We start from the raw sequence: 16,905 nt of genomic DNA, 5'->3' as shown, positions 1-16,905 counted from the left end.
ATCGAGGGTTTTGTGATGTTTTATTAGATTGTCTGTTTAACTATACTAAAGAGCACCTCTAGTTGAGATCTTTTGACTAATTTCAGCTCATTAACAATGCTATAATACCACATACATCGAATGAACCTGTGTCTTTGTTTCACTACGATTGATATCTTCATCTTTATATAAATATTTGTCTAAATATAAGCTTATCTCAAGGTTACCCAGAAAAAAGCTTCGGCAAGTACCTATTGGTTGAATGCATGCATTAAACACGATGACAGAACCAACTGTGGTGGAATGCTTCCTCAATACAAGGCAATAATTTTGACGACCTCCGTGGTCGAGTGGTGTGTACACCGGTTTTCATGGGTACGCCACTCCGAGGTCCCGGGTTCGATTCCCGGCCGAGTCGATGTAGATTACCATTAGTTTTCTATGTTGTCTTGGGTCTGGGTGTTTGTGGTACCGTCGTTGCTTCTGATTTTCCATAACACAAGCGTTTTAGCTACTTACATTGGGATCAGAGCAATGTGTGTGATGTTGTCTCATATTTAGTTAACATTATATTTAGTTAACATTTTGTATAGTTAACAATATGTAATACCAAAATTGGAACTGCATCGCGTAATGTTGTACGATCTAGAACCGCCAGCATCTGTCTTCGTATATTACTTTTTAAAATAATAAACGTTTTTTTAAATAATTTTAAGGTAGACTGACTACAAATGGAGTATCTCATAGTGAAAACCGCTTAGACATTGAAAACTGAAATACACCATGTATATAATTATGCAATACCAACCTTGGAAATTGTTGTGTCCCTTGCGCTGGTAGTTGCACTGGTTGGCGTGGGTAGTACGTACTCAGATAGATCTGCATAATACTATTACAAGTAAAATTACGCGACTTAGGTGAATATACTCTGAATCACTTGATATAGTCAGTTTAATTAAAGATTTTCTGATTACAAATACGTCATCACACACACCATGAACTGCAGATCTATTCAGTCAGAATTCATTTCGTATTTTATTAGTAACATGTTTGAAGTCGATCTAAATGATAGGCGATTGTAGTGCCTATATATCGAATACTAACAACTAATTTACTTCCCGACTTTAAACTTTGCTTATCACTTTCTGATATGCTATGATGGCGATTTGAGTTTCTGGTTTTTTATTTGTTAAAAATTCTAAGTTACTCTTAAACTATAGACGCTTTAGATTTGATAACTTAGTGGAATCCTCATTTATCGTTCGTGGCAGTAAAACTGAGCACCACAGCATACGCGGTTAGAAAAGTTAGACAACTAACTGATGATGATACCTACTGCTGGATTAGTAAACTTTGGTTACTGTCATATATGTATATCATGTCTTACCTTTATTTGCTTTATGATAACGCAATAGACATTGAAACTGTTTTAATCCTGCAAAACGAGCTATTCGATCTATTTGTAATATTGGAGGAGCACGAGACTTCTTTTCGGAGATTTTTAATAAAGGGATATTACAGTTGCATCACAGTATGTGCTAAAATCTTGTATATATTTAAAATAATAATAGAAAAAAGCTTACCATCAGTGATATTCGTTAACATGACAGGATTAAAAAATAATAATTGTACTTTAATAACACACTTTGTAATTAAAATGGCAGAGAAAAATAACTACTAGGTTACTTGCCAGTTCTTCTCGATAAAATCTACGTTTTACTGGTGGTAGATGTACCAACCCATGACGATTCAAAAATGCTTTGATGATATTGATTATTAATTATCACTTAAATAAATAGGTTGTTTACCTTGGGAATTTAATAAAGAATATAATTGTCTTCATTAACTGACTGTTAAAATAAAATGATGACCTCAAAAATTACTGAAATTAGAATCTCCACAAATTTAAACTTCCTTGGATTTTTTTATCTATCCTTTTATGATTTACAAGAATATAAGAACTCAATTAAAGTTTACATTTTCCATATTTATAATTTATGACATCCTCATAATTATAACTTAATAATGTCTTCCTACGAAATGCTCAGTGTCTATTTGAAAAACTTCCACCGAGCGAAACCGGGCTGTGTCGCAGTCGAATATAACACACGATCATGTCACGTGGAATGATTCCATCATATTGAATGCTAAAAACATCTTTAAGACATGGTAGACGTCTTCATCCTAAGCATTTTCATGATACTTCTTAATCTATGTATATTAATATTATAAATGTAAAAGTAACTCGGTCGATCTATCTGTCTGTCTGAATCGAATTTGATGAAATTTGGTTTGATAGGTAAACTCCAAGAAAGGACATAGGCTACTTTTCCGCCTGACACGTGATAACCAACACTTTAGAAAGCTAACGAAACCACGAGCGACTGCTAAATTATATATATATATATATATATATATATATATATAAATCCTATTAAACTATTAATATTGAGTCAAGTAGCTATTCGGCTGTGTTAATAAATCTTACCACACCTCGTACGTCTTTTTTTATTCGTTTTTTTTAACACCTTGTCGCATAGAAGGAAGTGTTCCATATTTATAAAGTATAAACGGTAACTGTGTATAGATTTATTAATATTTATTTCGATATGATTCCATGTGACAAAGGAATGGCACTTTTTAGCTTTTTTTGCTTAGTATTGGATATGGCAATAATGAATACGAAAAATAATGGGTTTAATTGCAATCATATTTCACGGTTCACAATATTTCGACAGTTTACAATCTCACGAGATAGATTGTAATCTACCGAAGTTTATAGGCTTAAGTATATTTTAAATGCTGAAAAATAGTAACTTCTGAGTTTCTCGCCGGTTCTTCTCGGTAGAATCTACTTTCCGAACTGGAGCTTCACATAATTGTTTAATTTAACGATTCAAAAGTGCTTGCAGAAGCCCACTTGAAAAAAGTTTATTTTGATTTCGATGATACGGTAAACAGATATGTAAGCGTGGTCGCTAATCTTTATACTTTATCTATCTTATCCCGCATAAAGATCCAAAGCCGTACAAATAACATTCTTATTATACCTCCAATAGTTTGTGCTGCATTGTGAATAGCGCCCAAACCAACAATAACAAAGTTTTAAAAAACAAAGTACGTATAGTTTTGTCTGCATTCGCTTGAAAAGCGCTCCATCTGACAATGTAGTCTCGAATTGCAACTGACAACCAAAAAAAAAACTGATAATATATACTCGTAAATGTCCATGGCTACGCTGAAGCCTTCTCTCTTTCTGGGTAGAGGTTTTGGTGCTTATAACACCAAGTTGCTCTAATACGAGTTGGTGGAGACACACGCGGCAGATTGTCATCCGACATAGGCAGGTTCCCTCACAATATTTGCCTTAAACATGGAGCACGAGATCAAATATGTACATAAATTAAACACATGAATATTAGATGTTCTTTTTATATAAGATACATCGCATATTTTTACCAATGAAGTATCGTGGTAAAATACAAACCTATCCATTCATATTATTAGTCAAATTAGTCAATTGTTCATCATCAAAAGTCATTATATAAAACCCTCAACACACTGCCATTAAACAAGGGACTCGTGTGTTTTAAAAATAAATATAAAGCACTAAAATTCATCCGTCTGAAAAGCCCGAGGTAAACGTTATTCGACATCTGGCTATTACCTTGCAAAACCAGCTGGTTCTCGACGATTTCCATTAATACCGAAAGCCCCCATCGGGATGGACGAATATACCCCAACGTACATTTTATATAAACTGACGCAATGTTTACGCAAGCCTTTTCAAACCGACGCATATATTCCGGACTATAAGCGAAGAGATAAATGAATACGACAATAAAGCTCACAGCGTCGAATGCCGTAAATTTTTGCATTTCCCTGTTTAAAATAATAAAGGATTCACTCTTTGTATCTTAATTGCAACTGACACGGAATATTCTTTCAACGTTTATTGGAGACCGAAATGAATCCGATTTCATTTATGCAACAACCATTGTAATGCTATACGACCAAATTAAGAACTCTCTGGACAAATTACCATTATTTTCTGACGTATTATAATATAAAGGAAAGGACAAATGAGATAAGATTTGACAGTTGTTAACTTGACTGTTTAAAGGAAGAAACTTGAGTGTTGTATGGCCTCCTCTCTCTATAAGGAGAAGGTTTGGAACATATTCCACCACGCTGTTCCAATGCAGGTTGATGGAATACAAATGTGGCAGAAGTAGACACATGCAGGTTACCTCGCGATGTTTTCCTTCAGCGCCGAGCACGAGATGAATTATAAAGATAAATTAAGCACATGAATATGCAGTGGTTCTTGCCTGGTTGAACCCTCGATCATCGGTTAAGATGCACGCGTTATAACCACTGCCCGCATCTCGCCTCTATTGCCTCTTCTATCGCCTCGTTGTATGTACAACGCTACACAATGCACATCCCTATAATTTATGATGGAATAGTCTATCAGCTCATTGACATTCGTTCATGCTTCGTTCATGCTTCACGCGTCATCTATTTTCTGTTTAATCTATGAACTGCTGTCATTTGAAATTGCCCTCGAATCGAATTATGGAAGCAATGCAATAGAGTGCACTTCTATTTGCGCACTCACGAGCGATAAATATATCCTGCATTATTGCCTACGCCACGTTTATAAAACCCAGCGTTACCAATACTAGACAAAAGGAGACCATCTTTAAAAATCCATAACTCTTCCTTAATATGGGTAATAACTAATACTCTCAAATATTCTGCATATTCATTTGCTTAATTTGTGTTTATAAAATTCATCTCGTTCTCGACTGTGAAAGAAAACGCCGTGAGGAAACCTGCATGTGTCAAATTTCATAGAAATTCTGCCACATTTGTATTCCACCAACCCGTATTGGAACAGCGTGGTGGTATAAGTTCCAAAACTTCTCCTCAAATGGAGAGGAGGACTTAGCCCAGCAGTGTGAAATTTACAGACTGTTGTATTTTTTGTTGTTGTACTGTAATAAGCTAAATACGTCGCAAGATTTCTATAATTATTATTTTTAAATATCACAACATCTATTGTACTAATTAAATTGACGTGGTATTATTGTCGTTAATGATATCAAAAGTTTAAGCTCAACTTTAAAAACTATATCCATAGTAAAACTAGGAAAGGTTGATTGATTTGTCAATATAAATAGCATTCACATAAAAACTATTTTTACTCAATATAAATATTAAATTTAAAACTAGCATTGGAATACAAACAGACACAACCACTAATTTTTAAGCAATAAATGCTTATAATTATGTATGTTTAATAGTCTATAACTATATATCTATCTATATCATGTATGTTATATTACTATGTGTGATTATTAGGATGTCGTTGTATGTAATTTATAACTGCACTTTAGTATAAATATCCTTGTAGTTATTACCTCCTCTATCTGTATGTGCACTTAACTGTTTTCTTTCAAATTTCCAACACCAAAAAGTTGTCTATAAGAGATTAGATCGCCTTTTCGCACCAATTGTCAAATTTATGGTATCTCTTATGTCATCATGTGTTGCAGAATAAAGTTTTGTAATAAATTAATAAATAAAAGTAAGGAAAATAAATAAAAGTACGGAAATATATCAGATGTGGAGACGAATGGGATCCGTCACTTACGCGAGCTCTTTCCGTATTCCACAAACGATTACACCGGAGAGACACAGGCTTGTTATCGTTCACAGATTCAACCGACCACATTACGTACCAACTACATATACCTGCACTTATTACCCGATTACAGCCCAGTCGAAGAGAATCTATCCTGAGTTTTATACATTAAAATTCGATAATTTATTTGCTGATAGAGTTTTTACAAGCCAGTCTGGTTAAGTACACGGTAGGCAAATTTCTAAACGACCAGAATGATTTCCGAGGTGCTGTAAATTTTTCGATGGAAAAACTACCAACAATAGACAACAGCATTATAAAAATATCTATATCATATGAATATTACTTACACTTTTTGACGTAAAATTTGTATCCGGATTGTGACACATTGCACAGCAGCCTTGAAGGATATCATCACCATTATCATCAGCATTACATAGTAAAAACAAAGTCGCTATATGTCCTTATGTATGTTTAGATCTTTAAAATTACATAATGGATTTTGACGCGTTTTTATTTTAAAAGATAGATCGATTCAAGGAACGTTCATATGTATAATACATACACAATATAGTAGAGAAACACTGATAATTTTAATGGTTATAAAGTGTGTCAATAAACACATTTTTAATATTAAAATTGCGTCTGTGCAAAGCCGGGTCGGGTCACTAGTCTACAATGAAGAAAATTCAATCAAAAATTAAACAGGCAACAGGCAGGCAACTACCCGCAATAGAGAACAACAGCATAAAAAAAATATCTTCATATCAGATTATCTGTGTCATTTGGCATATTACATACACTTTTTGACGTAAAATTTGCATCCAAATTCCGAAAACATTCAACGCCTTGAACCATATATACATTACAGAAACAACAACAACAACAACAGCCTGTAGATTCCCACTGCTGACAAATTAAGCACATGAATCAGCGGTGCTTGTCTGGGTTTGAACCCGCAATCATGGATTAAGATGCACGCGTTCTAACCACTGGGCCATCTCGACTCCTTAGTACAGAAAATTGAATCAAAAATTAAACAGGGTTTTGTAACGCAAAACAGATACAATTTACAGTTCAAATTCGAAACATTCTTGACTAAAATGTTTGTAGTTGTTTAATTTCGTAGCATTTATACAAACAGTCTGTTGAGAAACAGACCCTTATCCCTTATTAAGGGAAGATACAGCGAAGTTCGATTTACTTTTGGTGTTAATCAGACAGACTAAAGTTTTGGAGAGTTCGTGTTTTATGTGTTAATTTATTTTATCCTGAAATATTGGTTACTGTATTAATTATAATGGAATCAGCGGTTCATTTTCATAAATATTAAATAAGACTAGTAATTATATTAAAAAGGGGGAGGGTAATAAAAAGGGCAGGATATACTATTATATAGGTAGACTTAATGGGTATCACCTGGTATGGTAATTGGTCAAAAACAACGGCGCTTTAGGAAATATTAACCATTCCTTACATCACCAATGCACCACCAATCTTAGGAGCTTCGTTGTTATGTCCCTTGTTCCTGCAGTTACATTTACAAAAGTCCTATCATAATATTGTTAGTACAATAATAAGAAATATGATAATATTATAAGTAGGTGAATAATTGTTATGGATAACACGGTATCATGAGCCGATTTTATTAAAAGTGTTCTGAAACATTATAAAATCTCGATATCCGTTTTATAGTAAACAACGAAAAGCCGGCTGATGTATATTTAAAAGGTTTAGAAGATAATGGGCTGCAGCGCCATCTAGGGGCGAGTTTCAATAAACTGGACAGCACGAAAACCTTTTTTATATGTATGTTATGTACCAACTTATATCAGTCAAACGTTATCGAAGTCTATTAATTTGAATAAAATATAATATACCAATCATATGAAGCCATTTTAAATTTAAATGGAATGCTTTATTAACAATTTATCTTAAATTAACTATCCGCTGGCAGACATAATATATCCGCCGTCCGACTAATTTTTATACGTCCATATTTAAAATGATTATTAAAGAAATCCGATTATTCGAACTGTTAAAAATATTGAGAAATGCAAGGGAAAATTATTCAAAAATGGTATTAGAAGATCTGCAAATTTTAACGGTCAAACTTTCAACAACCTGATAAAATCCACCTAAATAATTTGAAAACCGGACAGGCGCTCAAAAGCATACGTTATACCTAAAATTATTCAAGAGAAAATACCAACCGCGCTCTCTGGACTAAAGTGTTTACATTGTTATGAGGTATTTTGAAGATATTCGCGCCGTAATGTAGACCACACACGTCAACGTTTAGAGGATGTTCTGCATTCTTGCATTCCTATATAATGCGCATTCTATGAACATAAACAAATTCTACATTGAACCAAAATTTGCACCGTATTCGACTTTAACATCCACTTTCATTATTTGTTACATTCCATTTTTTGGAGTACCTTTTGGTCGAGATGGCCCAGTGGTTCGCGTGCATCTTAACCGATGATTGCGGGTTCAAACCCAGGCAAGCACCGCTGATTCATGTGCTTAATTTGTCTTTATAATTCATCTCGCGCTCAGCGGTGAAGGAAAACATCGTGAGGAAACCTGCATGTGACAAATTTCATAGAAATTCTGCCACATGTGTATTCCACCAACCCGCATTGGAACAGCGTGGTAGAATATGTTCCAAACCTTCTCCTCAAAGGGAGAGGAGGTCTATAGCCCAGCAGTGGGAATTTACATGCTGTTGTTGTTGTTTGGATCAGCTGTTTCTATGTCCTTTGTCTCGTTGGCTCCAAGAAATCTATTCAAGTTAATTTAAAATAAATAGGACCTCGGTATTTTACGCGAAAGATTTGGAATCAACTTAGGACCTTTCAAGAATCAAACGATTATTTTTATATCTACTCTCTATCGTATCTTCTAAAAAATTGCACACATAACACAATAGTTGAATCTAGGGACTACTGGAGCTCGTTCCACTGTCTACTCCAATTATCGTTGGAGGACATATTGTTTTTGGGTAGAGTATCATTCGAAACACACAAACATCCTAAAGATCTTGCCTTTCCGAGCACAGATCTCTGCGATACTGGTTTGGGCGTGCACCCAAAAAATCGCTTAATATTGTGTTCTATCTCGTTATCACAATTACGTTTTTAAATATTGATACAAACAAATATACCATCCGGTATAGATCTTGTTATTTCCTCGAGTATACAGTAAACACTCATTGCATTTTTATTATGTACTCAAGTATGTTTAGAAACATTTTCTCGTCATTAAAAATGTTGTTATATCCGCCTACATTCCTTTTACAGCCAACGCGCCAATTACTAATTAAAATATTGAGTTAATACTTTACAAATTTATACGAAAATAATTTTCTAAATTTAAATATATTTCAAAGAACTAACCTGACATCATGTTTTTTAGATTCAAATGTTTAATCGCCATTTAAAACAGTTTAATATTAACGTAATCAAATATTCAACGTAATTTACTAATTTGCTGAAGTGTACGTACTATATATTCTTTTAAATAAAAGAGCATCAAATAGCAGTGTCTTAATTCATTATCCCTCAGATATCACAGTTGAGTTTTCTCATCGCAACGATGATATTGGCAATATTGCAGCTCTGATTTCGTATTGCTCAAACTTGAGTCAAAACCATAAATTTTAGAGACTGTATTTTTTTCTGTCATCGATTTAAAGAAAAGACGCTAGTAATATGCTTGCTTACTGGCATTTTTTGAAGAGTTCCGTTGTCAAACTCATCAGCAGATATTTACGAAATTTAAATGGAACCATTGCGAAAATAGCCTTTTAAAAGACAGTCTAGCTAACTAATCGCAGAGTTAATTTTCTACTTTTTGAAGTCTGTTAATATGACACAATCCTTCTTCTCTTTAGAAAGAACACATTATATCTCTTTCGTTTATAATTATTTTTAAGGGCTTGTGTAAACTATGAAAATATTTAATGTGAAAAAAAATAGATTTTTTTTAATCGGAGCAGAAATTATAAAGTTCGCCTTTCTAAGGTCGCCTTTACAGTTCATATCACTGGAAAAAATCTCTTTGTTGTAAAAAATGGATATAAGAGGAACCAGTACCAAGTATCTTCTAGTTTGTTTAATTCTGAAATAAATAACTAATTATTTAAAAAATTAGGATCAGAATGGATGATTTACTTAATTAATATACTTTAATAAGCTCTATATAACTTTAAATAGTAAATTCAAATTAGATCGATATAGATTCGTATAATAATTTATTTGTAGTAAATAAATGTTATTGCATTAACAAAACGTATATTATAAAAAATAATTGGTCGTTTGAATTCTTTATTTGAATTTTAAAGACATTAATAATAATCTGTGGTTCTTATTTTTTATCATATGTTGCCGGTTCACTTGAATTCCCTTTTTTACTTACCATATTTAGTGGGCATAATAATCCTTATCATTAACCTATCAATATTAAAAAAATATATACTAACCATACAATCCACCACAGTGTGCAATCCAATTCCATAAACAGTTGTCATTATCACACCCATACCCACTTGTCATCACTCGCTATCACAATATTATCACTAAACAAAATACGAAAAGTCAATACACGGATCGCGAAAATCCTAATAACATAAACATTTCATCGTACCATTTCAAATTCCCGCCCATTAGAATGTCACAATCCATTTTTGAAAAAAGAACAGTAGCCAGGATTATAGGTATGACGTTTATTTTTTTTTTCTCTCACAATATAAAGCAGATTGGTATCACGCGTTCAGCCGACACGCCCGCACGTTCCCACAGATATTTCGCGACTGAGTGAACGAACGAACTGAGCGCCTTTACCTGTTATTTTTGTGGGGGGTGGCGCGTGCGTACAGGGATCAACCGTTCCCAACATTAACCATTTTAAATAATTACCGAGCTGGTTACGTATACCCTAATTGAGATTTTCACTTCAATTATTCACTGTATTAAAACCTTTTTGAATGGCCTTAGATGATTTTAAAAAAAGAAATTCTTATTTTATTCAATTTATTCAATGACATTTTTATTAACAAATCACAAATTAATTCATACTAAGATTTTGAAAATTATTAAGTTTGTTTTTGGATAATTTGTTTCAAGTTAGTTCGTTTGCTGGATTTGTACCACAAGGTTTCAACCCGCTAGCGATGTTAATACATCTCCGCATGGTATGCCCGTGGGCGAAAACGCGGGAAGGGTCACGACTCACGTAGCCCTTTAGACGCAAGCTGCATGCAGGGAACAAAGCGTAGGCCTCTGCTATGCAGACATCCTTAAGTTCTGGGGACTTGTACGTGTGTAAATTAAAGTTTTATACTAGAAGATACTACTTATAAAAACAATTTTCAAATTTTCCGGAATTATAAATACTTAACATCTTAGTAAAACTTTAATTAATTAGTTTCATTGACCTAATTAGGAGTGCTACAGGGATGCGTTCTTTTACATACTTTGTATTTGATATATATTAATGATTTCTTTCTTTCTTTCTTTCTGAACCTTTTCACACAAATTATTCTGGTCCAATTTGTAATTGAGAATAAAAAGAAAAGTGGATACACAAATAGGTAAATCATGGGTTGCAATGTTTAAAAATACATAATAGTAACAATATCCATCTTTACTTGAAATGTTTTAAGTATCGGCAATTCAGGAAACTATAAAAATTAATATTTGAGTACGATAACCAAATATTGCGCCGTTTCTGGCTTTCCGAAATTCGCTTGTAGTCTAAGAAAGATACAAAAAATCATGTTCAATCAACTCTAATAACAGCTACGATCAAGTTTAAAATAAATACTAAATAAAAATCGATTCTTCCGTTTAGGAGCTTCGATACTATTAATACGCTCAAGTTATATACCTCATAACATACCACTTTTTACGACGTACTTAAAAAATCACAACGCACTTACCTAACTACGCATTTTATGCCATTTGACAAATACTCTATTCAAAATATGTGATTTAATAACTGTGAAGCAGTCGTAACAAGTTTAAATATCATTTTTGTACTAAAACAAAATCGGGAAATTCTGAGTGTATGTTTAGCAGTCATCAATATGATTATATAACATGTAGTTGAATATGTATAATTTTTCCTGGTTTGAACCAGCAATATTCGGTTAAGATGTACTTGTTTTAACTACTGGGCTATCGGTTCTTGACTCACAAAATCAAAATCGAAATAAACTTTACTCAAGTTGGCTTTTACAAGCACCTTTGAATCGTCATTTAACAAATAAGTGAAGCTACCACCGGTTTGGAAAGTAGATTCTTCCGAGAAGAACCGGCAAGAGACTCAGTAGGTACTCTTTTTCAACATTTAAAAAATACAATCATATTAGTTAAATACAATTATATGTGTATGCAATGTATCCTGCCTGGAAGTCAACAAGTATTAATTCCAAGCTTTTTTATCATCTACAAAATCTGGTAAAATCTTGTAAATGTATATCGAAAGTATTTCTCTACTACGCAATTATTATGAATCGTTCAGGTGTTATCCCACGAAAGAACACTAACAAATAGCCAATAGTATCCCACTAACAAATACTAATAAACCTATCGTTATATGCCCATGGGCTCGAACCGTAAGAAAAACAGTCGTCCCATCAAACAATCAGCTTGAATTTAACGGATTATTTGGAGTCGATTATGTTTTTTTATCCAATTCATTTTCTCTATTGCAAGTCATATCCTCAGATATATGACCAATCTATAACCTATGAGCTAAAGAATCATTAAGGCTTAAATTTAAGTAAATCAAGATATGTAATAAATCTGTTGCTTCTAAGTATATATTCTATAATGTACGAAAAATTATTAATGATTGATTTTATGAGAAAATATGCTATACAGAGCATTGGTTTGTACAAATAAGGAACAAACAGAAAATTGTTACTCCTGTTGAGTTTGAAGCAATATATAGGATTCTACAACAAGATCCCAGAAAGCATTAAAAATTCTTCTGTTGCCAACTTTAAAAAAAATTTTGGGTGCGAGTGGTAATTATAGAATTAGTGAATTTATTATTGATAGCACACCTTGGGAATGAAACGATCGCCTCGTGTCTATTTCTATTCATATTTAATATATACAATAATAAAATTTACAAAGAGAGTCCCGCTGAGTTTCAGGGTATCTTCTTGATCATGAGTAATTTGAGTTGCCTTTAAACTTTTATTCTTATTAATTGTACCTTGAGTATACGACTATCTACACACATTCATACCTAACACTCTTCTTTTCCTATAACATTCATCCCAAATAATACTTCAAAAATGCCCATTTCTTTGGTATTATTCGGATTACGTATCCTCATAATGACGTGTCAATTTCAATATTATCAGATTTTCTCGTCCTTTCTGTCGCGTCATCTAAAAGTTATATCTCGGCTGAAATCATTAGCCCTTCATTTGTCCCCTTGGTAGGCCAAAACTCCTCGGATGGAGCTAACGAGTCTGATGAGAGTTGTTTGAATGTCACTTCTTCTTTCTAAACCCTATTGCCCTTTCACATTTCAGTTCGATCCATTCCGCTATTGGAAGCTGGAATATACGGATAAATATTTTGAATAAATTGTAATTGTCACTAAATATAATAAAACTGTTCGCGATAATCTCCAAAAGTTCTGAATGGATTTTCATATTTTTACTAATAGACAGAGAGATTCATAAGGAAGGTATAGATATACATTTAATTTATTAAGGTTTTTATGTAAAAAGGAAAAAAGCAAATATATATATACATATATATATATATATATATATGTATATATATATATATATATATATATGTATATATATATATATATATATATATAATATATTAAATATAATATATATTAAAGTTGTTGTCGCTAGTTACCAATAAATTGTAATGGTTTGTCAGATCATTGGCGATTATTTCGGTGATAGAATTCTGTCGAACTGCTTTTCTGTTAAATAAATAATTAATTGCTTTTCTGTTAAATAAATAAATAAATAATTAATTAATTAATTGTTAAATAAATAATAAATAATTTCTGTATTTGAATTTTGAGCGATTGTAACTTCCACTATACGACATAAGGAGCATAAAATCTTAGTTCCCAAGGTTGAAGGCGCATAAACGATGTAAAGACAGTTACATCATTGTTACAGTGCCAATACATTTGTGTTTAATATATATGGGCAGTGGTGACCACTTACCATGAGTTGGCTAATTTGGCAATCCGCCAGCTCACTCCAAATAGAAAGAAGAAAAAACTACGTAGTGTGCATATCCGGATTGGATCTTGGTTTAAATTCAAGTGTCTGTCGTCTCGAATCAATGTTAATTTGAAAGCCTACTTTTTATTCAGTATTTCAGCGTGACTAAAGGAAAATGGGACCAAGATGCTTTTATCTTTACCAATAGCTATATCCCTTACGCAATCACGTGAACGATTTGTCACTCGGGATTCAACCTCGGCACTGATACTAAGTTCGCTAACCTTACTTTTTCGGGAATTAACTTTTTTACAATTGTTTTATTCCAAATACAAATATATTTTTTTTGTATATAATAGCAAATCGAAATATTCAAATTTCAAAACTTCCAATAATTATCATGATCGAAATTGAATTTTGACCAAAAACCTTTGGCGACTATAAAGCTAAAAGTGCAATGTTTAAATAAAAACTTTTTGTGTTCATATTATAGGTAGGCGGAAAAACAAATGAGCCCATCTGATGGTAAGTGATACCCGCATAGATATTAACGCTATATGAAATATTTATCATTCCTTACATCTCCAATACGCCACTAACCTTGGGAACTAAGATTTTATGTCCCTTGGGCCGAGTGCCGGATTCAACTTAGCGCAGTACCCAGTTTACTGTAAACGATGCCGCCCCGTAATCAAAATTTACCTTAAATTTGTCGAATATAGTCGATATTTCCATACTTAACTTTTAAATAAATAAAATGACTAATTCATACCAGGAAATGTATAACGTATATTTTTTAATAATTCATATTTAGAATGAAACGCATTTCTGATTATGCCAAGAATGTTTTTTGTCCCTATTAATTTTGCCGCTCTGGATACTAATCCTAGTGTAAATCCATAAATGTTTGTGACGACGGTAACGGCGGGACGGGGGGTGCTAAGAATCACCGGGCTACGGGAGGCCACCACAACCGACTGACCCTTGCGACGTACAACGGACGCACGCTACGGCTTGACTCGCATCTAGCGCAACTTGAGGTAGAACTTGGGAAAATTAGGTGGCACATATTAGGGCTATGTGAAGTCCGTAGAGAGGGAGAGGACACCGTAACCCTCGAATCGGGCCACCTAATGTACTTCCGAGAGGGTGACCAACAATCCCAAGGTGGCGTTGGGTTTCTGGTAAATAAGTCCCTAGTTGACAACGTTGTGGAAATCTCCAGTGTGTCGAACAGGGTAGCGTACCTCATTATAAAGCTCACCGAGAGGTACAGCCTCAAGGTGGTGCAAGCGTACGCACCGACCTCGACACACTCGGACGATGAAGTGGAAGAATTATTCGATGATATATCGAGGGCCCTCCACTTCACCACGAAAACCCACTACAACGTTGTCATGGGGGACTTTAACGCTAAAGTGGGAGTACAGAACTGCAGCGAATCGGTAGTAGGACCCCATGGATTTGGAAGCAGGAATCATAGGGGGCAAATGCTTGTCAACTTCCTCGAACGGGAGGGGCTCTTCTTGATGAACTCCTTCTTCAAGAAGCAGCCGCAAAGGAAGTGGACGTGGCAAAGCCCTGACACTATGACAAAAAATGAGATCGACTTCATAATGACGGACAAGAGGCATATATTCAGAGACGTCTCAGTGTTTAGTAGGTTCAATACCGGTAGTGATCACCGACTCCTCCGAGGCTCTCTGAATATCAATTTTAAGGCCAAGCGCGTCCGTCTGATGAAGTCCACGCTCCGACCAAAGCTGCTCCAAACCATTGCGGGATCTGAAACATTCCAGTCAATCCTGGAAAACCGATTCGCTGCTGTGGAAACCACAACTGACGTAAACCAGAACCTCGAAAATGTAGTTCGAATTCTCAGGGAAGAAGGCACGAGATATTGTGGCATGCAGCGTAAGGGCAGGAAGTCCAACCTTTCGGAAGAGACTTTGGGGCTCATGAAGAAACGACGTGAAAACCCACCTGTCACTTCGTCAGAGAAACGGCAATTAAACCAAGAGATCAGCAGGCGCGTACGACACGACCTCCGGTGCTCCAATACTCTTGCAATAGAAAGAGCTATTGAGCAGAATCGGGGGTCTAAGGTGTTCGTACTATCTCTTGGAAGGAGCCACCTGACGAAGTTGACCACAGCAAGTGGAGAAGTCGCTTCTTCTAAGCCGGCAGTACTTTCGGAAGTAGAGGACTTCTACGGCCGGTTATACGCATCGCATGTATCTCGACCTGATCTCGAAAATGAGGATCCTAGAGCTACATTAACACGCCATTTCTCCGAAGACCTGCCTGAAGTCAGTATTGGCGAAATCGAGACTGCTCTTGGACAGCTTAAAAATGGAAAAGCCCCTGGAGATGACGGCGTTACCACAGAGCTATTAATAGCGGGAGGTAAACCGGTACTTAGGGAACTTCAGACGCTTTTTAACTCTGTCCTCTTCGAAGGGAGAACTCCGGAGGCGTGGAGTAGAAGTGTGGTCGTCCTGTTCTTCAAAAAGGGAGACAAAACCCTGCTGAAGAACTATCGTCCCATATCCCTACTGAGCCACGTCTATAAGCTGTTTTCAAGAGTGATCACGAACCGTCTTGCGCGAAGATTCGACGAATTCCAACCCCCGGAGCAGGCCGGGTTTCGGACCGGATACGTCACCATAGTGCGGCAGATTATACAGAAGTCCCATGAGTATGATCGGCCCCTGTGTCTTGCATTCGTGGACTATGAGAAGGCCTTTGACTCGGTTGAAATCTGGGCTGTTCTGGAGTCCCTGCAGCGTTGCCAAGTTGATTGGCGATACATCCAAGTGATGAGATGTATCTACGAAGCTGCCACCATGTCCGTCCGAGTATAGAATCAGCAAACAAATCCCATACCATTGCATCGAGGAGTGAGACAAGGGGACGTTATTTCCCCCAAATTGTTCACTAATGCAATGGAGGATATGTTCAAGACGCTGAACTGGAAAGGACGTGGCATTAACATCAATGGCGAATACATCTCTCACTTGAGATTCGCAGACGACATCGTCATCGTGGCAGAAAC

The 16,905-nt window shown here is 35.1% G+C and overlaps 1 protein-coding gene across 2 annotated transcripts in view; it reads right to left on the bottom strand.

Annotated features, from left to right (window-relative positions):
* Nucleotides 1–10,432, bottom strand: part of LOC124542255 (inactive histone-lysine N-methyltransferase 2E) — a 144,927-nt gene extending 134,495 nt beyond the window's left edge. For both annotated transcript variants that reach the window (XM_047120214.1, XM_047120223.1), the window contains exon 1: nt 10,116–10,432. Coding sequence is in view for 1 of the 2 variants with exons in the window: in XM_047120223.1 (XP_046976179.1) it covers nt 10,116–10,188 (73 nt within the window). In the remaining variant the exon portion in view is untranslated. The remainder of the gene's footprint in view (nt 1–10,115) is intronic.
* Nucleotides 10,433–16,905: the final 6,473 nt, after the last annotated feature.

This window comes from Vanessa cardui, chromosome 2 (genome assembly GCF_905220365.1).
Source record: "Vanessa cardui chromosome 2, ilVanCard2.1, whole genome shotgun sequence".
Lineage (NCBI taxonomy): Eukaryota > Metazoa > Arthropoda > Insecta > Lepidoptera > Nymphalidae > Vanessa > Vanessa cardui.
This window is presented reverse-complemented; position numbering and strand designations above follow the sequence as displayed.